The following is a 25567-nucleotide window of genomic DNA, read 5'->3' as shown; positions in this document are numbered from 1 at the left end:
CAATGACCGCTGGAAATACGACTTTTTGACCACTAGGTGTCGCTATACTGGAGCCCACTTGATGAGCAAAATTGAGCAACATTGAGCTCAAGTTAGCGGTTTTCCAGTAAGGAGCACTATTGTTCAATAAACTGAAGAATAGTAGAACGCTCATGATTAAAGGATGTTTCAATATTCCTTATGAAACTAACAACAACAGCATCTTGCCCAACAGTCATTACATGCCCCATAGCTGCTTCATTTTTAAGACGTGGAACACTCGTAATACATTACAAAATCTTAAACAATACACAATGATATACCGAAACGAATCCGAAATCCTTGGAAAAAACTGCGAAATATCTCAGCACCCTTGACACAATGCGTTTTATTTTTTTCATATGTATTAAAAAATATAATATTGCATCTTAAACTCGTGAGCCTGTAAAGTTCAGTATAATCGCTTCATTTGTTTGCGTGCAATCTTCATTTCACGTTTCTGTACAATCTTATTAAATTTATGTTTTGTTTATTTGTTAATATCTGTGATATTCCAGTACGATTTGTAACTTCCCAAAAAAGTTGTTTTTATTTACTATTTTTGACAAAAACACATGATAATTGGGCATACACGTACATGGTATAAATAATGAGGATATATTTCGCTTGACTGTCATCACTCAATGATTTGCCAGTATGGTTACAATTGCTGCTGCTCATTACACACAACTCTTCGCGTCTTTGGCATCCACCTTCACGTTCGATGCCGTTACCGGCCGGTCAAGAATTTCAACACAAACAGACAATCAGCACACGTATCTGCACGAAATGGGCTTTGAGTAGATGTTCTCTATTGTTCTAGATGCTACCATCCGATTGTAAGCTGACAAGACTACTAATTCCTATCCATAGGTATTTGTAGGTTCTCCAAAACTACACCCCGTGCCACTCAGTTCATCTGTTACCAAAAACAAAACACCGTCATCTGATCAAAAACTATTCTGTTAAGAGTAAAATAACACACATGGTATTCTCATAGTTGGTTGGAAAGGGCTCGCCCTCACCATTATCTTCGTCTGCAATCCTTTGCTTCTAGTCGTTGGGGACTCTCCGCTAGCAGTTTCTCTGCTTTCAAGAAACTTCGCTTGAGTACCTACATAACGGGAGACGAACTTTCCACCCTTTGAAAAAACCAGGGAGTCTTTACTGTTGCGCTAGAAGTTACAAAATATCTCGATACAGAAACAAGCTTCTGTCTTGAGATCGAAGATGATATTGAGTAGCATTTGCGTTCGTTTAGAAGTCGTATCAATTCAAGTATCCTGTAGAAATGATCAAACGGTGAATCGAGTATATTATTACGATACTTTTTTTCTTATGTTTTTCTTTTCTTCTTTGTTTTTGTTTAGTAAATGTTACTTTAACGTTTCTTTACACACACGCAGTCTCCGGTATTCGGAGTATAAAATCGTTTGCCTAGCTACGAGAAATTTTAATAAATAATAAAAATGCCAAAGCCAGGATGTTGGTGCTGGCCACGGACTGCTCTCTTCGAACGGTCCGCCCGTCCGCCTCAAACGCACTCGCCCTCCATCTCATCCTGGCAGTCTTCCTGTTCGAACTCGTCGTCAGCGGTCGCCTCCTGGTACTGCTGGTACTCCGACACCAGATCGTTCATGTTGCTCTCCGCCTCGGTGAACTCCATCTCGTCCATACCCTCGCCCGTGTACCAGTGCAAGAACGCCTTGCGACGGAACATAGCGGAGAACTGCTCCGAGATGCGCTTGAACAGCTCCTGGATGGCGGTGGTGTTACCAATGAACGTGGAAGACATTTTAAGGCCCTTCGGCGGAATATCACAGACGGCAGTCTTGACGTTGTTCGGGATCCACTCGACGAAGTAGCTGCTGTTCTTGTTCTGAACCGCCAGCATCTGCTCGTCGACCTCCTTCATGGACATGCGTCCACGGAACACGGCAGCGACTGTTAGGTAGCGGCCATGGCGTGGATCGCAAGCCGCCATCATGTTCTTGGCATCGAACATCTGTTGGGTCAGCTCCGGCACGGTGAGTGCACGGTACTGCTGGGATCCACGGGACGTCAGTGGAGCGAAACCGGGCATGAAGAAATGAAGACGCGGGAACGGCACCATGTTGACGGCCAGCTTGCGCAGATCGGCATTCAGCTGTCCCGGGAATCGCAGACAGGTGGTCACACCGGACATCGTCAGCGAAACGAGATGGTTCAAATCGCCGTAGCTCGGATTGGGCACCTTCAGCGTGCGGAAACAGATATCGTACAGGGCCTCGTTATCGATACAGTACGTCTCGTCCGTGTTCTCCACCAGCTGATGGATCGAGAGGGTAGCATTGTACGGCTCAACCACCGTGTCCGACACTTTCGGCGACGGTACAACCGAGTAGGTGTTCATGATACGATCCGGATACTCTTCGCGGATTTTCGAGATCAGCAGCGTGCCCATACCCGAACCGGTACCACCTCCCAGTGAGTGCGTCAGTTGGAATCCCTGCGAGAAAGGGCATGCGGATCAGTAAAACAATGTTTGTGCTAGCCTATTATGTACTACTCACCTGCAGACAGTCGCAGTTCTCGCACTCCTTGCGCACCACATCCAAGACGGCATCGACCAGCTCAGCACCCTCGGTGTAGTGTCCCTTGGCCCAGTTGTTGCCGGCACCAGACTGCCCGAAGACGAAGTTATCCGGACGGAACAGCTTACCGTACGATCCGGAACGGACTGCCTCCATGGTACCCGGCTCCAGATCGAGCAGAATGGCACGCGGCACATACTTGCCACCGGATGCCCGCGACACTGCTGTAAAGAGCCAATGCAAACGAAAAGTACGTGGCGAATTATAAGATATGCTGACTATGAGTAGCGAAGGTATGCCATCATTGAATAAACGCATAACAGCCATCGACAAACAGGTGACTCACACCCAACACCACTTCCGATGCACAAAACGGAACCGCTAACCGATGCAATTCCGGGCACGTTTCGATTGCCATTCTGTTGAGCCCTTGCTGCCGACATTCTAATTAGTATTATTGTTTCGAACTGCAATCCGGACTGGACCGGAAACGATTAATACTAGTGAAGCGCTGATAGTTCACGTTCGCTAGCTGTTGAATGGTTTACGGTGCATGGTTGCAAGAATTTTTGCTTTACATCCATTTCAACAGACATATTCTGCACTAGACAGAACCAAATGGTGGTAGCGGCGTCCACTAGCGGAGTCTGAGTAGATCAATATCAAGAATAATGGAGAAAAAAATCATACTGAACGAGGGGAAATAATCAACACGAGAATTCTGCACATCAACAGGTAATTTTCATGGTACCGTGTATCAGATAGAAATAAGTGTTGAGCACCTGAGGAGGCTGCTGGCTGATTGTTGAAAACTGCCTGTGTTACTGTGAACCCGTTTAACTTACCCGATGCTTCGTTGTAGTACACGCTAACACGCTCGAGCTGAAGATCGGATTCGCCATTGTAGACACCGGAGGCATCAATGCCATGCTCCTCGGAGATGATTTCCCAAAACTGGAAATGAAAAAATGAATTTGTTTTTGTTATTATTATGCAACAAACCATATTTACATAAGAAATTTTAGGTCACAGCACCATTATAGATCGAAGAAGTTAAGGCACATTAAAAATAATTATATTTCCTTTACGATCATGATTTTAACTACAAGCATATGCTGGAAAGACTTCATCAGTAACACAACTTCTTAATTATAGCTCAACATTTATGAATACTAAATTTGACTCTAGTTTAACTCATTAAAGCGTATCAAATCAAACCAAATGTTCTGCAACGAGTACCAGCCGGCATATGGGAGTTACTTTCTGAGAAAATTACGTCAGAATTATGTCATTTCTGCCGTCCTTCCCATCGGATATTGGATTTTAAGGAACATTGTGCTCGTCAATCGTTAAAGCGTAAACCTACTGCATTAGCCAAACTGGATCCAAATGAATAGGGTGATGGTTTTAATTTCTCATGCACTCTCCACACTCCAACCCTCTTGCTATGCTCGAATTCATTTCAATCGAACCGCGGTGACAGGGAAAAAATATAGACCATCATTCATCGTGCTGGAAAAAGGGGAACCACAATTCACGGTTTTGGTCTCTTTCCCATCTCCATCCAAAATGGAAATCTGTAGGTCGCGGATGCAGTTTCCCATATGGGAAATATTTACGATCACCAACCCATTCAAACAAACACTTGAGGCCATCGTGTTGGACGCGGTAGCAATCCATCTAATCCGCGTAAGCCATAATCGGTGTTCCATCTCACACCCCGGGGATGGGACGAGGTGTACGTACCACCCGACGACTCCAGGGCGCTTGTTAACATTTTCATAAAAATAAAAATTAGATTTAACGATTGCTTTCGGTACTTCTGTGGCTCATTTGTGGCTTCCGTTGGTGCGCGCTGGTAGGTATACAGCGCACGAAATGCCCCACTAGAAAACCATTAAGTGGGGAGGGCTTTAAAAATAAAATGGATCCCGATGGACTGTGTGCGGGATCTCGCTCTTGGGTCTACCGTTTTGAAAGTTATAAATAAATCAGGGCTAGGGAGAGACTGCACCGAGCGACTGCAGAATGCTTTTTGTCATCGCCCAATGTTGACAGCGATCGTCAATTAGTTAGCGTGGCGGGAGACACAACAACGCGAAAGGAAATCCTATTCTACCACCTCCACGTGGTGAGGCTTTTCCTGGCTTACTGGGAGACATCAATGTAAGTCGAAAGACTGGCGTACAGTTTGACAGTTTCCTCTCACCGATCACCGGCCCATGGCATAGGTCGTCCCAGCCCCCAATTTCGCTGTTCAAAGTCTGATTGCGATTAAGTCGCAGTCCCAGGGACGATTGCACTGTCCCTTGAGGTGTGAGATGTGAAAGATGCGCCGAAAATCCCATTTCAATTCAGGTTGACACTGACACTGACACAATACGGAAACGTTGTAGCAGCAGCAACAGCATATTGCTCGCGAAAGCGCACCATAAATCTAACGCTCTGCTACCGAAATCCGGTCTTAAAGTAGACTTTCCCGGAAACGAGCACGTAGTCTAAAATGGATTTGGAAGACAACATCTCAAAATAAATTTTCCAAAGATGGTTACTTTTTAGCTTGAAATCCACACACAGAAACAACAATATAAACGAGTTCAACCCTTCCGCTACTAACATGGGAACATGGGACACTCGAGACACTTCTTAGGTGTCAGAAGATTACTTCTCCTGTGGTTGGTTGTTATGGTTATACGAATGAACGAAGAATGGGTTTGTGCAGGCTCTGCACCGACGCTTTCAAAAACGGGAGGATCTAATTAAATACGAATGCTACATTCTCACGCTACATTCATTAGACGCTTCCTGTCAAAAGTTTGTGCTTGATCAGACCCTGATCACAGTTTTTCTTAGAAACAGTGCCCAAAATTATGTATTTTTTAAACATAAATCAGTGAGATCCAGTTATGATGATATTTTTCTTTAATTATTATCAATTGAAGGAATATTGGTATGTAAGCTTTTTGGTACCAAAGGGTACTAAAATTTTACGATATTATGCTCTCCAAAATATGATGAACTGTTCAAGAACTTGTGGCCTAGACAAAATGCCATGCAATAAAACTAGAATTACCGAAAGCACATTGCTCCGTAATGACAGCGTTCAAATCACTGATCCATATCACCAACAATAAACACTGAAGCTTATGGAACTTTTCAGTCATAAAACAATCATCCAACCCTGTATTATTCCACGAGAAACGAAATGTGGTAGAAAATTTACTTCAAAAATTCGTCCACTTCTCGTCTCTTTCTTACCCGCCCAGCAGACCAAAGATGTACGAATCATCAAACCTGCAGCCTAACAAAGCGTGACAAAATAATTTACTGTTCCATGTATGATTGTTTCACGCAGCCCAACATAACAGAATCCCCAAAATACCGTTCCGCTTGCCGAAAACGCTTAGCCCCAACCGCCACAAAAACGTTCCACCCGTTTCGGCGGAGAAAGAGCCCAGTCAGTCAGAATGAAGTTCGCCTGTGTTGTGTGTCACTCTATCCCGGGAATTGTTTTGTACCGCGCAAAGGTAGACAATATTTTGCGTCACTATTTTCTATTGAATGGATTGGTGCACTACTTACTGCCGCACAAATTGGCCACTGGAAGTACTTCCAGACTGTTACTCATTCAATCAATCGCTACATAACTGTCACTTCCGATGACGAAGAAGGTCATGCAGCAGTTTTCATTGAGCCGTTGTGCCATTCCCTGTTTAAGCGTGTTCGTAACTATGTCAACTCATCGATTTACATAGGAACAATGGGGGAAAGACATTTTCCTCGATCATTCATGGGGAGTGATTGGTTGCGTACACATTTACAAACAATCAGTGTTACACGTTTCGTTCCCCCTGGGTAATTAGAATTCCTTCGTTAGATTTGTTTTACGTGACGCTCGGTCACATTCTTTCCAATAGCGAAACGTTCTCAATTTAGTGTCCCTATTATTTGATGCATTCAAAGTTTCATGGACAAGTTGAAACGCTAGTTGATAATATGTTCACTATACCTTACAAGTTGCATGGTAAAAATGAGGCAATTTTTTCTCTCTCTCAGATCCCCTTTTCTAGTTTTAGCGATTTCTACTATGCAGTCGTGATGTCATGATGGTAGCGAATTATATTTGTTTATTGTACCTAGCAATTAAGGCTCGTTCGTTCTCAAAACGATCCCCCAACGCCCGGTGTCAACATAGGGCAACAACCATTCAGATACTTCCGGCACAGAAAACTCACGCGTTCCGCTGAGCTGTCAGTGAGATTTGGTAGCCCAATTTCAGGGTCGTTTGCTTTTCGTCATTGTCGTTGTTGTTTGGGTTGGCGTTCAGCCCACCATGAGCATGGGAAGTTTTCGGGATTGTCATGAGATTCTAATCAAAGATCCACGGCATGTCTCACGATAGACTTTCGTACAATTTTGTGTTGCTTTTGTGAGCGTGTGTGTGTATGTCTGTGTGTAGATAACTATTCCCGCAATAAGATTGCTGTTGGGTTGTTTGATACGCTAGCACACCATGTAGAACGAGCATTTCGATGTCTCTTTCTCCTCCTCCTGCACAGCGGATACGTTCAGCATCGTATCGGTGGCACCACAGTACGGGTCATCGCCCACGGTTTGACCGCCGAACGGGATGCTACTGGGAGCAGCACTGATTTATCTTTCACACATCTTCACAGCATCGCCCATGACAGGGCGTTCAGGTTTGGTTACACCTATTTTCAGCACATCGTCTGCGTTCGTGGGTGTCAACTCAAAGTCACACGCGCCATGCCTGTACCCTTCCGAAAGTTGAGTGCGTAATTCTTCAGCTCCAAAAAGTTCTCCCGCACCGAAAATGCTTTGCCCAAATTGCATACCTAGCCTGTACGGACGGTGGTGGTGTTCTGGTGACGGTTCTATGTTTGCCTTCCCGAACATGATGAAGAACGCCATTCACTGCATCTTGTATGCAGTCGACGTAGCTGCAGCTTATTAGTATTTTTAGACCACAGCATAATTTATGACCTGTGACGACGGGCGTGCGCTCGGATGCGGTTTTTCGAAACCAACGCGAAGATCCAAACGTCGCCAGGCAAGTGATGCCCTCCGTCCCTTCCCCAAATGATCGATGCGATAAGCGAGAAAGTTATTACCGATGCAGACGCACCGCAACGCGGAAATATCAAAGCGAGCTCGCTGGCTCGTTAAATGCCGGTGCAAGACTAACGATGTTTAGTCAGCGCATTTATAGCTCGGACTATTCTCTTCTGGCCGATCGTAATGGGCGAAAATTCTGTGAATTGAATTATGAGACGCGTTTATGACTATGTAGGGAAAATTTACCGGTTCGCCGAATATGATTTATGCCATGTAAATGAGCGATCTACTTTGTAAAATAACGCCCTATTCGATATGTTTCTAGCAAGAATCTTACCTATCGCAGTAATGGAAATTAATCATGACGGATATCATATACAGCAGTTTACATCACATCAAGAATATTTCTTCAAACGTACAAAATTTCCTCGTTCGTCGCATGAAGTGTAATTTTTTCCAAAAGAGTAAATTTACTCAATCTTACACCATCCTTTCCGCAACAGCTCTCTTTACGTTACTGAAACAGACATTAAACATGCAAAAGCAATCTACTATTCTCAACCAAATGAAACGGAAGCCACATGTTCGGAACATGCAAACGATCTAAACAGGAGTTACGATCGTAACCGATCGAATGTATGTAAACTCTCTGCCGGGTTCAACGTGCATTGGTCATGTTCACACTACATCGGGCTGAATCCATATAACTGCAACAATGTTGCGCTAACAGTATGTTACAATCATGTTTGTATAGTTTTTTGTCCTTCTATACACATATACTTCAATCCAGCATCAGTGCCATATCGTTCGAAAACGGTCTGTTCTTATATCTTTCAGTACAAATAACACGGAACACGGAGGAATACGAGACGTCAAATTTGTATACGCATTTATGACAGCAAAAGCGTTCTCAGACATAATGGTAATGAAGGTTCTCGCTTCCCTTGCGCCGTCATTCTTTCGAGCATTTTCAGGAACATTGGCACTTTCGCTGGTACCATGTCACGGTCGGACGGTGCTTCAGTTCGTTTTCTGTTCTCGAACGAATTCTTTCATCGAAACCATGAAGCTGTGGCGCTGCTCTCTATGTGCCGGATATATGATACGTCTGGATTCGGTGGAGGTCTCCGTTGTCGTCTATTATTGTCTGGCGTCGTTCTCACACATTTCCTTCTCGCCCGTTCCACATCCAGGCCATCATAAAGACATCATGAATGGAAAAAAAACTGGCAATCGCTTGAATTCCGATTTCGCGCAAGAATTTAATGCCGTCGCCAGGCAGCCGAGCTAAACGAGCTCGATTGACGAAAGCAACAGTTGCGAGAGGAATCGCTTGCAAACAATTATTATTGTTATGAGTAGTAGCTACTACCCCCTCCCCGGCCTGGTCGATACAGCTCTTTTTGCGGTCAACGTGCGCAGACGCACACAATTAGTCAAAGCACGATCGTTAATATGTGTCGTGTCGGTATGATTAATACAAATGTTCCCGCTACAGCTGCTTTATTCTATGGGATGAGATTAGTCATCAAATTGTAGAAACAATTGCATGAAGTGTTAAGCTTTATTTGCATCAGTTGAAAAATATGAAAGATCAAATAAGTTGCAATGCATCTTACACAAACTGAACAATCATCTCGATCTTTCAAACGTAACGATCACATTAACATCGCATCTATGTTTTTCTTCTTCGCATTACTAGTGAGTGAATTAACACTCTTATCACCACCCACAGTAGCCCATCTTCCTTTGATGAAGCCATCACAACGTGCGTTCCTAATGATCGTCCATTAAATATCGTAAAACAGCTCTAAATAAAAGCACACACGTCGAAGAAAAACACAGCTGGTCGGCAAAATGGACTTCGTTAAACCACAATTACCATCATCCGGCCATAACACGGTGGCCCAAAAACGATTTACACACGAACGAAAAAACACACAGCGTTGCAAAAAGTGGAGCCGGCAATCGACCAAATTGCACCAAAAATGGCTAATCACAATCAGTGGCAACACAACTTAGATGATGAACCGTTGGCCGTGTTCCAAAAGATGACAACAGAACATTTTCATAAACCTACATAAACGATGTTCAGCACTCACCTCTCCGAACAAACGAACGCAGTATGATACTCTGCGAAGCTTGTGTATTTGTGCTTCTTTTCTGATCTCGTAAGTCTGCAGACGAGGAAGCATTAGTGAAACAAAAAAAGCAGGTGCCTTAATAACCCCCTTTCTTTACTACATACCAATACGGATCCCGCCATGAGGGAAGCCAGCAGGAAGCTAACACCATGTCAGCAAAAAACCGCTTTAGTTTGACTGTGCATGGACTAAAACGATCATGTTTTTTGGCTCGTAATCCAACCCTTGGGACGTGTCGTATGATTTCTCTCTTTCTCTCTCAGCAACAACACGACAACGGTTGCAATTAGCGTAATGAGTGTCATTTAAATCAGTTTAACGTCTAAAGAAGAAGCGGTCCGCTCAAGCATCAGCTGGGTATTTGTCTATTTTTTTAAATGTAAATGAATCTATAATAGGACTTTGAGTCACAAATTCTGTATAAATTTCCTCGAAAATAAAGATCATATCATTTTTTTACTGTAGGCTCTATTGACATCGTTACAGTTTCAAGCGCGCAGCATTATTTGTCACTCATAAATTTCTTTTTCCATTCCTGAAACAACCGGACGCTTACACGACAAGAGAGCTCGTACCTAACATAGGAAAGGGAATAAATCGTTGAAACTAAATTGAAGCAGTTTTCCCAAAAAACTCAAGCGATTTTTAATGCAGTGAAATAAGCTTCGTCTTACATTCGACTTTCATTTCTTTCCTCTATTTCCGGCGAGCTGGCTCAAGTGGTGGAATTGATTGTCAAATGGTCGTCTCGTTAGAGTAGTCTGTTTTCTCATCTAGTTGTTCGTGACATCTCCAGTTGTCATTTGATTTAACTTTCCAGTCATTATCAAACTTTCCACTGAAGTCAACAGAAAAACAATAACATGTAAAAATTACACTCTTTTTGTTTTCGACTGAGTAGTTTCCACAATCAATCAAGTATAACGGTTGTACGATTTAATAGCGCGATACTAATCACAATGAAAGTATAATTACTTTTATTCAATTAAACATTTTAAAATTCGCCCCAACTCAGATTCTGAATTGCTGACACGTAACGACGTTAAAATGATGATTTTATGCGTACGTTTTACACCTCATAAATATTGCCCAGTCAGTGGGTTTAAACCGTATCGGAATGAGAATGCAAATCGGTGTAGCATTTTTAGAGGCAATATCATAATTAGCACCGTAATCGGAGCTTTTCATCGACCGGAGTGTGGATATTTGATACCGGTAGAAACTTTGCAGAAAAAAGTGAATCGTTAAAGGTGCCATTCACTTAATTAATATACAATTTTGGGCATCCCAACACAACGACAATGTGATTTCGGTTCATTCATATGGTCATTTTATATCATTTCTCTTCTCTTTATTGGACTATATTTTGCTTTGCTATCTTTTCGAATGGATCGTTGCGAGGTGCTGTCTCACTGTCAGTTATGCGTTAAAATAATAATGCAACAAAAAGGGGATACATTTCTTCGCCAGAAAAAGAGTCAGTGTAAAAAGATCACATAACGGATCTTATCGGGGATCATCGTTTTCGCTGTGGCATCATATTGCTCACTTGTAGATTAACCTCAATCATGCTACACTGCATGTGTCGCACAGCCGTACCACAAACCCCGTACAGTTTCACAGGTATTCGACTCTTTCCACACTTTTGCCCATTTCAGTTCTACCACCGAATCGATTGAATCGATCAACATTCCATTACCGTCGAACGAACGAATGGTATACGACGGCTGTGGCCATCTTCCAATCGCACCCTGTATTTTCTTCCGTTAGATTGTGCCGGTGGCCCACGAAGACCCCGAGACCCTTTCGTTGTAATTATGGCTGCACGGTGTAATGGTGTAACCCAAATTCGCCGCGGTGATTACACCGCAACCACACCCGCCCGGGCAATTAGTTCAGTAATTAATGGATTTTCCAGCACCTGCAGCCCGCACAGCGCCAGCACATGAGCCGGATCGTCCGAGAGAAGATGAGGGTGGTGGTGAAAATCGGTTCCACGTTCGCATGTTTGCGTTAATCATGTTGGTTTTATTTCCACACGTTCGATACGCTCGATGGAAAAGCTTACGAGATGCTTAGCTACCGTAGCAGTGACGATCGGCTGAGATCGCGGATGTAAGCCGGCAATCGGAAGCGGCGACGAAAAATCCCATCTCCAATCAAATCTCCCACGAGCAACGAGACATCTTCAACGCTTGTTTGTAACACCAACTGTGTTATTATTATGGTATAAAAAAAAGGTAACAATCCATCCCAGTTCCAGCCAGTTCGCCATTTTTATTTGTTGGGTATAATTTATCTGAAGCTTTCTCGCGTCGCGAATGAAAGCTTGTCCGAAATCGAGGATTTGGAATTGGTAATGTCGGTAATGCGGTTAGCCCGACCCAAAGGCTTTTTCTTTGGCAAATAATCATTGAACGGAAGAAACAAACGTTTGGCAGCTTTACGGACAACGACTTTTCCGCCAGCAGCTCGTTTCTATTTGGCATTTGTTTTCCGTTCTGTTCGCAGGTCGTGTTGAGCTCCAAATCTCGGTCGTAATGCGAACTACGAAAGATTGACGACAGCAAAATCGTGCAAAATTTGGTTTGCCGCTAACTGACCTGCTTTTAGCTTTTCTGAACACGTAGACCTGAGTTTTGAGAAGAAAGAAGCAAACTGGTAACGTAATGACTGTGAATGCTGTGAGCTATTTTTCAATAAAACTGTATTCTGTTAATCCGTGAGACGATGTACGATTTAGAGAGAAAGTTACGTTTAGTCTGTGATATAAATATCATGTTTACATAAGTCACACAAAATTGTTAGTTTCACCAGATGTGTAAATGGGAACGTAAGAATTAACATTGTTTTTGATTCCGACTCTGAAAAAAGCAACTCAATCATTAATTTCCCACTCTGTGTGGTTTACCAGAGCATAGACTTTCTCTGGGAGGCGTTTTTCAGCGCACAGTGGTAACATTACCGACAACTAAGTTAACCTGAATGGAACAATGACCAGCCAGTGCCCCAGGACAACGGTACCTGCTATTAAGAGATGGGAATCAATCAATTATGCTAAGCATTTCCAAACAACATGCAACAGTCGCTACAAAAATGATCGCAGTATGGTTCCGTTGCATGTTTGCAATGCTTTGCTTGAGGTTTTTCTGTTCTTATCTATAAGCTGTCCCCGACCTAAAGATTCTCCCGCATTATCTTGTGGTCTTGAACAGCTATGTTTGCAGTGAAGTTATAGTTTTCAGATCGTATTTTATTAAAATATAATAGTCATGAAACACTTTTTATATGGGTCTGAATAACGAAAAAACTAAAATTATCAACACGCCCACCATCTTCCAACTTTCATTTGATCGTGCAGAGTAGAAACAGTTGATTCATTACTCGATCTATCAATCACTAGGAACAAGCACAGCGATGCCATAAACTAACTTTCCAATTTGCAACCCCCATTCGAATAGCTTCCATCTGTCACAAAAAGTGGCCCCGTTTTTCCTGCTTTTCCAATTTCCCCTGTGGTTACCGTACGTTACCTCTACGATCGAATGCAAGCAATCCGACTGTCCGGTGCGGTACCGAGTCTCGAAATCACGAAATGACAATTAACTACTACTTCCATTTCGGTCCCAAAACCGTGATGGAGAGGATCGCAAAATGAAGTTTCGCAGATCCGCTTAGCCTACCGGTGTGCGAAAATGGTTGGCCAGAAGACAATCTGCTTGCTTCTGGCAGACGGAATCAATTTCTATTTTCTTTTGCTTCTTCTTTTTGCACAGCGGGAATGCTCAATTCGTAGTGATTTCTCTTTGGTGGAATGGTTTGTATTGTATTGTTTTTATTTCTATTTCAAATAGCGTGAGTCTTCAATTTCGATTGCAATACCGATTGATTGGTTTTCGATGTTGCGTTTGCCAGTTTCAAAACGAACCCAAGCCAGTTTATTTGTGCATGGTTAAAAATGGATTAAACAATGTATTTTTGATCTTAACATTTGGATAGTTTTCTTATAAAACCATATCACAAACTAATATCACTTCTACTTTGTCTCCTATAAGAGAATATAAAACTGTAACCAGTAATTACTCAACGTACGCTACGTTGAAAGTTGTACAAATCGTGAGAAACCTAGCCTCCGGAAGCAACCTTTCTTCTTTACATGTGCAACTCATCCGGCATTGATCATTGGCTATTAGCGATTCGCTTTCACGAACGGCAGGGTTTCTACACCCAACAGCATCCTTCACCCCGCCATCTAATGTCAGTTGTCCAGTGACCTCAAAAATTGAACCGCTAGATAAAAATTTGCATTGGCACTACAAACCTTCGAAAAAAACAACGTGGAAAGTGAGCTGTCTGCGAAACAATCCACCGACGAGAAAGATCAATCGTCAGTGACGTTTGTGTGGAGTCGTTATGACAGGTGCAGCTTACCTGGATCAGGTAGAAACGATCGAGAATCCCATGAAAGGCAAAGATGAAAGAAAAAATTGTCTCAGCTCCGCTCATCCGCTTCAGACGCCAGATGGATCGGTTGTGGTTTCGGTGTTGCAGAAATCTTAATCAGTCATGCTTAACCCTCTAGCAACTAGCGCTTAAACCAACTCAGGCCCAAGCCCCCCTTGCTTCCTAAATGCTTCAGCAAACAGAGTCGTTTTGATTTGAAAAGGAAATGCCGACTGTTATAGTTCTTCGTGGTTGCTTCCACCACCACCAACACTACCACTACCAGTGTGCTGATTAATGCTGGTAGATAAATTTTTCGCATTTTCATCATCATGCTCAGCCGGCAAGGGTCTTCAAAGATTTCCGTAGCGTTTGCTAACTGAGGGAGAAAAAAGGAAGGGGATTGCAAAAAGACTACGTGGACTCGTTTGTCACGGTCGACGGCTGGTGTGTGGCTCACGTAGGATGATTCATTTGAAGAGTCACATTTTGCTGCAAACTTTTGTTTGTTACCAGTTTGTTCTAGGCATTGGTAAGGAAAAGTGTCCCTCGGAAAGTAACGAGTACGATATAATCTCGTCAAGCACGGCGAGAATTGTTGGCATTAGTATGCGTTAAGCGGGATTAATGCAACGCCAAGTGAATTATGTTGCCGTCTCTTTGGCAGTCGTAATCAGCTCGGTAAGTTAGCGCGATCTTCACGCAGTAGAGTGCAGTGAAGAAATAGAGATGGGAAATAATTGTAAAGAAAATTACCGACACTCTTATTTTATGGCATTGTTAATAAAAAAAAAACAGCAACAAATTAGAGGGTAGGCGCCAACGCAATGAATCGTTATTAAGAACGACAAAGTACGTTGCAGATTTAACGTAGTTACAATGTACCGCACTATATTTTACGCTCATATTTATGCTGAACTTTGTAAAACTTTTTCCTGCTACTATAGATATACTCATTACACCTAATGATGCTATTTTAATGTCTAAATTTCATTGTCTGATAACAGGTGCATTTCACATTTCGAAATTCCTTCCATCCTTTTTTCCATTCTGTAGGATTATTCAGCTTACCTGTATTTAAAAAAACAAAAGAAAAAAAATCAATAAAACTTTTACATAATTGTACAAATGATGGCAATAATTATTTAAACGCCCGTCTTTAAACTTCACAAAACAACACTTTGACCCTGACCCGAGTCACAAAACAACACTTTATGAGAACATCCAGAATTTATGAAAAAATCGATTCCACAAATCAAAAGCACGTACGGCATTTAAACACGTCTTGGGTCATATGTGTTTTTTGTTATACGACACATAACCAATCACAATCGTGCTGAGTTTTTCACTCCAACATTGATAAGCCCGAGAATTAAGCATTTTGATTTAAGTTGTTTAAGCTGGTTTTATGGCGCAGTTTATAGCATCGCTGTGCTTGTTCCTAGTGATTGATAGATCGAGTAATGAATCAACTGTTTCTACTCTGCACGATCAAATGGATGTTGGAAGATGGTGGGCGTGTTGATAATTTTAGTTTTTTCGTTATTCAGACCCATATAAAAAGCAATCAAAAGACGTGCAAGAGTACGACGACCTTCAAGTAAGAAAATGTTTCGCTTTTTCATTGAATCGTAGCACAATCTCATCTAGCGCTGTACCGCAACATTGGGCACGATCCTGAATTTGAGTCGATCAGCCTCGACGCGCTCACATCAATCTTGTGTTTGACCTCGATAATCATTGACTCCAATTGGATGTAGCGCTTTCGCGAGCCAAACAAACCACACTGATAAGAGCCATCTCGAAGGGTCCAGTTGCTAGAGTAACAAAAGTACCTTGCCCATCTCATCGTGACTACCTAGCAAATTTAAAGGCGCTCCATCGAGGGGAAAGTTTAATTACTTGTATCAAATTCAATTAACGTCGTCTAACGTGGGTCTGAAATGCCGCCGACCAGACTCTTCAAGAACAGAGCGCTTCCTTGCGGTCCTATTGCGCGCGGTGAGTCAGTTCAGTTCGAGGAGACGGCTGGCTGGCACTTCCCTTTCGAGCAATTAGCTCCATTTTAATCATTGCGGCAACTTTATCGTTGCGTGACAGCACTCACACGCATACCGCTTTGTCCAGCGTGTGCCGGGGTAGCGGTGAAGATATTTTTAGTCTTCAAAGTATCTAAAAGCTGACATACGTTCTTCTCAAGTAATGTAACATAAATGCCATTTCGAGCATTTGCCAGCAGCCCTATGCCAAACACATGCTAACGAGAATTTCTTGGAGGAATAGACGGCATTTTTGAAGATACGTGTAGAGTACTGTACCACCGAATCCACCACCTCTGGTGGCTATATTTAGGGCCTAAAACGAGAATGGGGGACTGTTTCGTGCAAATTTAGAAGCCTTTAATGCGAACAGACTCGTTTCACACTCGAAGTATGAGGACCACACTGCATGTTGGCAGGAAGAACCCGTTTTTGGCACACTATTAAACGTTCCCAACAGCCAAGTGCACAGTGCACAAAACGGCTACTTTAAATACTTCTTTAGTTTGGTTTAGACAGAACTCGGGAACGAACAAGTAGATGCTAACATGAACCACATTTGAACCACATTCGTAGTTACTTGATTTATTTATAAAACCACACACATTCCGAGATCCTTCGTTGGGCCTTAGTCACTCTATCTAACACAATCAAAACGAGTACTGTTCGTCCAGGAACGTAATAATGCACTAACTGTGTTACAGTTGACACTCACAGAACAGATTCATGAGTTTGAACTTGCTTTTTTTTGGTTTTACCATAAAACCCACAAAATACAGATTTTTTTTCAATACACTCCATCCAGCATTGACCGTTACTAACCACCAAAAGTAAGACTATTGTTTAGCGTGAAAGTCACTCCATTTGTCATAGTATTCAAACAACCAATGCTTCTCCTGTACGACAACTGCATAACTAATTGTCTGTATAGCCGCACTACATCCAATTGCTGTATGGGGATAATAATGCGTAACTCTATTGTTTGGCGTTACTGATGTTCTAAACTTGTGGTTGGTTAATACACAATAAAAGTTATTTGTATTGTTCGATATTCGTGGTATTCGTACCATGGCATTGACACGAAAAGCTGTTTTCGATTGATTCAATGTAACCAGATCACACCGTGTATTGTTCAGCAACAGTCGAATGAAAACTTTTACGCGTTTGCATGTCTACTGATTCTTCATTCATATCACGCATAATCAATGACAAGCATTACAAAGAGCATCGAATCTTAAAGCGCCTTCACGATAATCTGGTGTCTTGGTTTCTTTGTACTAAATAAGCTTGCCATCGTGGTCGTGTTTTAGCTTCATCTTCTTATGTTACGTGGCGTTAATCCATTCTTACCATCTGCGCGTTTAAAATAAAAAGTACCGAGAAACAACATTGCAAAGTGACAACCAGTCATCAAACTTTCGTCTCAGAAGCCCCGAAAGAGTTCGTTCGTGACATTAGGCTGAACCTTTCCTGTGTATAATTAGGATCTAACGCTTTTCGCTCGTCTTCGGGTTATCCAGCGTATCATGTTTCGTTCTGTGCGTGTCATGTTTGGTTTTCGGTGCTTTCAGCTAGCTCGATTCTCGACAAATCACCTGCATAGAAACACGCCAAAAGAGGCTTTCAATGTGCAAAGAAAACCTACCAGTCAACGACCTCTGTTTGAATATTCGGTCACCTTGCCCAGGGACTTAAACAGCTTCGTTCCGTTTGCATCATCATTTGAATGCAGAAGTTGTCACAACCGATTGATTGACTTGCTTCCGTGGGAGAGAAAGTGAATGCATCGGACCAGAACCATTCCGGTTGCACTAATTACCTCGGACAGACGCCACACGCAGCGAGGACGACAGACGCCAACGTTGAGCCACATCTCAGCAGAAAGGTATCGCTACCCATCATCACACGTTGCGTTAAGTTTTCCGGGTTGGTGCGTGCTTTCCAAAAATACCGCCATGGACAGCAGAGTGCAGCTGAGTTCGTTGTACCAACAAAAATTAAATCAAATCTCGGTATTTGTAGCTAGCTGGACCACACTGGTACGAAGGTGCACTTGCCAGCAGTTGCGCCAGAGTAGAGTTAATTATCGATGTTAATTACTTGTTTAGAGCGTGGATGATCGTTTTGTCTGCTAGAAAGGGACAAGCGATCTGGGCAAAAACAAACCTAAACCGGTACGGAGGACCAAATACACAAGCAAGTCACGCAAGTCAGGCGACCACCAGGAGTTCGGTTCTAGAAGCAGCACTAGCACGAATCTAGATTCTAGATCGTGCGCATTTCGGTGGCTTTTGCAATGAACATGATAATTATTCTATAGTGGTGCGAACAACTTCCAATTCTTCAGTTTTGTTCATTATAGATGGTTTGGTGAAGAGGTGTTAAAATGCATGTAATGCTGTTGCTTTAAAAGAACGGATCTTTCTTATACACACGGAATATTTAATATCATCTGTAAAAAAACTGACCTCTCTTGTTCCACGATACGTAATCCTTTTTTAACCAGCTTTAATAGAGCAGCTTTAATTGAAAATAAGTAATAAAATAGACCAAACTCACTTATTCGATTGTTTACTAATTATTGAGCATGTTTTTTTTAACCAGCTTTATCATCAAAATCCATGTTTTATTAACTGTCCGTCAACTATCCAACATCCAACTAAAATGGATATCACCTATAAAGTGTTGAGCATATGATAATTTCAACATTACATTGATTTTGAAACTGCAGTAGTAATGTCATACAAAACTACAAAAATAAGTGTCGATCAAAGAAACACTTCCAAAAACGGATAATGTTTCGTTTCCAGATAAGGGTAGGATTTCGGATAAAATAGCTTTCTACGTTCCATATAACTACACCTATCTCGTTTGGTGCCGCTCAGGCCGATAAGAAACCGCTCACGAGGTAGTTTATCATACATTGGCCACATTGTACAAGATCAGCTGCCTTCATGTTTATCAACGCCAGCTGAAAGAAGCTACGTTAACATTAAACTCATCGTTCAATGTCCGTCAACAAATAGACGGTTGTTCATGTTCATGTTTGAAAGCGATAAGACTTCTATTACACTATCTGATTGCAATTTCACTAACCCATCTATATGGACACCTTACTGGAGTACAACGAACTGTGCGCTATGCATCAGTGCGATCAAGAAAATCGTAAAGAAGCTGGCAGAGCTTCGCAGCTTGCCATATAATTCGGCCTTTTCCAATGATTCTATCGTATAAGATTAAGAACCAAGTCCATTGGTTCTTGGGTTAAGGAGTATCATCCCCTAGCGGTGGTCGTTTGTCTTGTATGGACGATAAATTGCAAAATCTTATTCACCGGCCAATGCTTCTCCGATCAAAGGGCCGATTCTTAGCTAATCAGCTTGTTCTAATAGACTAATGGATCTTTGCGATCGGTGCTGCGATGCAGTGGACCATGGTGAAATACACCGACCGCATCCAACTTCAGCCACACCGCCAATAACTCATAACTGCAATTCGCCACGGCCAAGAACCGAGCATCATCGTGCGCTGAACCGGCTGTGCGGATGAGTTTGATTTAATTTTCCCGATTCGAACGAAAGGAAGGGAGAACAATTCAAGCTTCCGTGGAAGCTCAACATTGCAAATCGCGGTAAGCCTGGTACCATGGTTTAATGATTCTCCAGATGCTTGCCAGACGCTTTGCTGGCCTCCCCCTTTGCCTCCTCCTTTGCCGGTGTAAGGTGCATTTATGGTGCCAAGGGTAGAAGAAAATGTGAAAACAACGATGAACCGCTGACGAATGAAGCCGACTGGACCGTGTATGGCATGGAAGGCGCCATAAAACGATTCACTTTGCAAAACTTAACTTTGCCGCTCTTTTGTGTTACCATAAATCCCTCCCTTACAAAAACCCTGACCATTTTATGTGTATAGAACCGTTACCTAATGAAGGAGTTTGCCCTGCCTCTCTCATTGTGTCTCTATCTCTAGGTTCTGACAGCGATTGAATTCGTAGTACCGTTGAAGGGTTCGTGAGAGATATCTTTTAATTAATCGACAAAAGATTGATCAATGATTATGAATCGATTAGACTCACACATTCACTAACTCAGTTTAAACGATCATTAATTGATCACTCGTGATGGTGTTATCATTGGGGCACTGATTAAAACTCCACATAAATCATGCGCAGGTTGGATTCATTCCTATGCTCATATACGGAAATACCAGCTTGACAACTTTTTTGCTAAGCCTCACCTTTGCTAGTGACAAGGCCACCTTACCTTTGCTAGAGTAGGCTGCAAATAAATAATGTTAAACGCTTTGTTGGTTTGTGTGCTGTTTTGTCGAAACAAAACTATATTCAAGCAAGCACTGAGGCATACGATCTTCGTTCGTGTTGCATTGCTCTCTATGAAGGTATGTATTTACATTTCAACGAAGTATTCCAAACCTTATTTTATCATCCATGGGATAGAAAATGATTTAAACTGGTACCTAACCTTGACCACAGCTCCGTAAGCATTAGATACCATACTGAGAGAAGGTGTTTTTGCACCCCAACAATTCGCAACTCGCAAACACGTTTATGGATAAGTTACCAGCAGGTGTACATTATGAAACGGTTAGCCACACTCGTCGCAGTGGTCTCAGTATTTATGTAATCAGAACAAACGTTACCATCGCTCGCAGGCACCCCAGCTTCCTTTTACAGACAATGATTGGGATCCTAACAGTGTATGACTCTGGCACCTTCATTACGAAGGTACATTAAAATTCCATTTCAATTTGTCTCCACCGAAATCGAACGCGGAGGTGCATTAAAGTCCAAGAGACTCACCTTACTCACAAGTAACTTGATCAAGCTGGTTGCTGAAATGGAATCGTTCATAGATAATCTTTGGTCTATCTAACTTTTACCGTGAAGGTTTTATTATTGGTGCCGTGTTCGAGTGAAAGCCACTCCACTTCGGGGTCGTGACCCTGGCCAGCGGTGAAGGTTGATCAAAGGAAAGCATAACCCCACCCGAATGGTATGCAAGGGCACCGTGAAGGGTTTCATTATCGTAAAAACTTTCACGTGGAAAAGCAAAGTCACCTTACAGCTTCCCGAAATTTATTACCTTTACGTGCGGAGGTTTAATTAATGTTGTTTTGACACCCAACTAATCATGGTGTAGCTGAACGTGCTGTAGGTACTATCTGCGTATGCACCTGATACAGTGAGAGTCATCATCCATTCACTCGACACAAAGGTTATCGTGTGATCCATATGCACAACTGCTGCTCAGTTACAATCAGATCACGATCACGCTAGGTCTGCTAGAGTTTTGGTGAAAGGGAATTTCTTCCCCGTTTTTTTGTTTTTACTTTCCGAAACTCGAACAAAAACTCGACCAAAAACGTGTCATCACATCAGGCTGGTTTAAAAAAAATTGAATCAACACGCAATAAGGGTATGAAAAACTATAGAGACATCAACAAAAATGACACTCTAAACAGTGGAAGGGTCAAGGGAGGAAAGAGTCGAGGTTTTTTTTGTACATTTTCTAGAAATTCCAAACCTCAGACAAAAAAAGAGCAACAGCAAAGCTTGCTGAATGAGATTTGGTGGAAACCCTTCCCAAGTTTTTCTGTCATTTTGTTTGTCTCGGCACGTATGTACGCATACGAAGTCATATTATCATTTGATTTGGCTTTTGGGTTTTTTTGCACTAATGCTCTCTCATTTGTTAAGGTGAGTATTTTCGCTTGCGTGAGGTGGTGCCCTGCTCAGATATAACTAGTAACTTTTTTCGTTCACCAAGCACGTCCACTGCTTGTCATTGTTTTAATACCTTCAGTTGCTGATATTCGTCTAGTTTATCAGCGCACATTGAGACTCGTCAATGTTCGTGTGAAAGAACAATTTAAGCTTCTGATTAGCCGAAAGCATTACTCATGTGCGTTTAACGTCATTCCGTGATTTCTGCATCGCAGCTGATAAGTACGTTTGTCGAAAGAGTTACGTTGCAGTACATGTATGATTTAAACTAATTCCCCGACAACTCATCGTTGATTATTGTTCAAGAGTGTATTACTCAGGAGAGCAGTAATTGTAATTGTCAAGAAGGGCACAATAAAACGCTCCAGATTATTTTCAAATTGCAGATGAGTCACTTCGGACGTTCTGACGTTCATAGGAGATGCTGTGGCGGCGGTGTGTTTGTGTATCTTAAAATGTGTTTAAACCGTGTAATCGGACACCAGACAAAAGTCTCACACAGTCCCAACATCTGGCGGGCATACTGGCTCTGTCGCGGAATGTAACGATATTGACCTATTCTTTGTTCCAGCATTTCCTGGGAGAAGTTGTTGTCGAGTTCTCGCATAATCTTAAGATAAATATGCTACACTGCTGAACCATTGAGCAAACGGCAAAGAAACAAAGGGGACCAACGCGACGACGGCAGATAAAGCTATCTTCTGCTCGTAGCGTACTAATGCAAACTGTAAGCCAAACACCAACCTCCACAAGATATCAGCTGGAAGACCCCAATGCAAGAGTTCGTTACACTGCAGAGCTCGTTCGTTGTGGTTTTACCATCATTCTCGGCTCGCTGATTCGCAAATCTCTGCACGCGGAACGGCTTCCATGCCATTTCATTCGAACGTCCAAAAAAGAAACTGAAGAACGTTGCGGCCTAGCCCAACGGCCAGTCAGTCATGCTGAACAAATGCCGTTAATTAGAATGGGTACGCCAATCGGGCGTTGCGCCTAGGTGAAAGAACTAGACCATCCCAACCAGCAGTAGCAGGAGGGCTTTTGAGTGAGTGTGTTGATGCTCCCGCTGCAAAGAACCGGGAAAAAAATCGCGAAACACTCAGACACGCTGATTACTCCGTCCAGCCCAGAGGTCGGCGCCGGATGTGGTCGCAGTCTGGACGTTGGAAACAAAGAGAATCCGCAGATCGTACGATCTTGTTCACCCGCAATCACATCAGCCATATGCCGGGAGCGTTTCGTAGGCAGCATGAAAAAAATAAATTTTCCGGTTGCTTCAAGGCAGGCACTTACAGACAACTGTTTCCGAACACCATCACCATTGCCCGAGATAGCGCAATTGGAATTTAATAGTCCAATGCAAAACTCAAGTTTTTGGTCTTATCTCTGAAACATGAAGAGAAACAAAAAGAACGCCATGTTCCAGAAGCATTTACTTCGATGCAAGTGGTGCACACAGGAGAATGGTACGTTCCACGGAACTGATTGGAATCTTCCATAGGCAAGCAACTTCTAATGTTGATAGTATGCTTGTAACACTTCTTAAGCATGGTGGATGCATTAGCCATTATCATTATAAAATATTATCACTCTTGAAACCCTCTTTATGTCAGAGGATGGTATAATATTAATAAAACATTTACAAATGCTTTATTACATTTGTCTTTCCGGATTGCTTACCTTGGCTCCAATTTGGTTACCGCACTGACCGGCCTGCAGGTGCACGATTTCTCTCATGTTCACGGAGTGTTTTTTTTGCGATAAACGGTCTTAAAATTGGTAGCGCAAATGCACTTTTCAAGAACTGGCACGATCACTTTCCACTCGAAATCGAACGCACGGTAAAACACTGAGATGTATGATCCTCTTGAATGAAGGTTAACACACACGTGCACGGAAATGTTCACGAGACTCAGAAAGACTGCAGTGTAGAAAGACGGCAAAGCGTGTTGCGCTGCTTGCACGATCCGACCACGAGCTAGGTTCGACGCAAACTGAACCAACCGTTCCACAGCGACCGACGATCGAACCTCGAACCGGGGGCACGAATGACTAAGCGTCAGATAAGCGCTAGACCGAACAGTGCACGATGGTTTATACCGAGCGTTAGAGCAAGCAAAAACGATCGTATAGCGACGACGGAGCTCGGCTGAGATGCGCTTACCGGAAGTGGTGCGTTGCGCGAGCGATGCTGGTCGCTTCGTTTCACACGTCTGGAGAGAAACAGTGTACGCTTTTCACCGGCAAACCTGACAGCCCGTTCGTTGCAACGTGCACACCACAACTGGCCGGAATGTGGGGCTTGAAGGGAAATTTTATCATCGTCCGAGGGGCCGTTAGCTGACGGTAAAGATCGAGCGACACGCGAACGCCGGCGTGGCAGTGTGCGTGTTATCTGTGGGGAAAATTGTAACCAGCACGGTTAAGGGTGCAGAACTGCTAAGAAGCAAACCCCAGTGGACTGAGGTGCGTGTGTGTTGAATGCCGGTGCAGGGCTTTACAACGCAATCGGGTAGATTTATATCATTATACTATGATTGTAGGGATTTGGTCAAGTTTAATTTTATGGAAAAATATCATTTTTAAACAATATTGAGTGGTGCTCAATTAGAAAAATTGTATAAAGTTATACTACACGCAACAAAAAAAATCTTTCAGAATTTATTTAAATAATGTCATTTTGAGGTTACTAATCTTTTGTTGATAATAGAATAGAAAAATATTTACACTGCTTAAAGTATTTGTAATATAGTATAGTTTAGAAGATATATTGTTTTTTCTTACCAACATAACAAAATGATATATTTTTTCTGGACATATTTATTTGTATATTTTATTCGCTCTGTATTCTTCATGCTAATTATACCATATTTACTTTTGTCGAATCGTTTTATTTTTTGTTTCTAATAAATGTTTTTTTCATTTTTTTGTATTAAGATACGCTCTGTATTCAGTATGGGTTAAAGAATTGCTGTCATGCGGAATATCATTGAAAAGATAAATAATTGCGCTTCTTGTTCATTTATTGTTTGTTCAAGGAATTCCATAAGTTTAAGTCCATAAGTAATATTTGCAAATGCTGTTCCTTGTGTTGATAAAAATAATTTTATGAAATCAGCAAACCAATTCAATAAACACCCAAAAGCCACCAATCGATCCCGCCCGACATACTGTTTTCGTCGATCTTGTCGACTTCCTGATCATGAAATTCTGCCATGTGCATTTACATTCAGCATGTTCGCGCAACACATTCTCATCCCTGCAGTTTGATTACGACCACTCCTTCGCATTATTCTTCACTTTTACACGCCCGGAATGGTATGGCACAGAAATGCACACCAAACGAACGGTAAAAGAAATAAAATTACCCATCGAAAAAAAAAAAACATTGCTGCCGACACATACAGTTTCCGTAACTTTCCTCATGCCAAGATTCAAACCGAGCTACACTTTCCACGTTGACGGTATAGCGCTGTTAGAGGATAGGAAAAACTCCCGTTTGAATACTGCTTGCTCATACGTACATGT

At 42.4% G+C, this 25567-nt stretch overlaps 1 protein-coding gene across 1 annotated transcript; it reads right to left on the bottom strand.

The window, feature by feature from the left end:
• Window positions 1-599: 599 nt before the first annotated feature.
• LOC120901349 (tubulin beta-3 chain) lies at window positions 600-24331 on the bottom strand. Its single transcript, XM_040309209.1, has 4 exons — window positions 23720-24331; window positions 3437-3545; window positions 2571-2815; window positions 600-2506 (listed from the first exon to the last, which is right to left on the bottom strand). The coding sequence occupies exons 1-4, from the start codon at window positions 23774-23776 to the stop codon at window positions 1553-1555; spliced, it is 1365 nt and encodes a 454-aa protein (XP_040165143.1). The 5' UTR covers window positions 23777-24331; the 3' UTR covers window positions 600-1552.
• Window positions 24332-25567: the final 1236 nt, after the last annotated feature.

The sequence above is a fragment of the Anopheles arabiensis genome, chromosome 3 (assembly GCF_016920715.1).
Source record: "Anopheles arabiensis isolate DONGOLA chromosome 3, AaraD3, whole genome shotgun sequence".
NCBI classification, from domain to species: domain Eukaryota; kingdom Metazoa; phylum Arthropoda; class Insecta; order Diptera; family Culicidae; genus Anopheles; species Anopheles arabiensis.
Note: the sequence above shows the minus strand (reverse complement) of the source record. Positions and strands in the feature narration are given on the sequence as shown.

Coding starts and splice junctions, on each gene's coding strand:
- LOC120901349 (XM_040309209.1), bottom strand. CDS start 23,776: ATGAGAGAAATCGTGCACCTGCAGGCCGGTCAGTGCGGTAACCAAATT. Junction 2,816..3,436: donor GTACTACAACGAAGCATCGG/GTAAGTTAAACG, acceptor GGCTCTTTACAG/CAGTGTCGCGGGCATCCGGT. Junction 2,507..2,570: donor AGAACTGCGACTGTCTGCAG/GTGAGTAGTACA, acceptor CCTTTCTCGCAG/GGATTCCAACTGACGCACTC.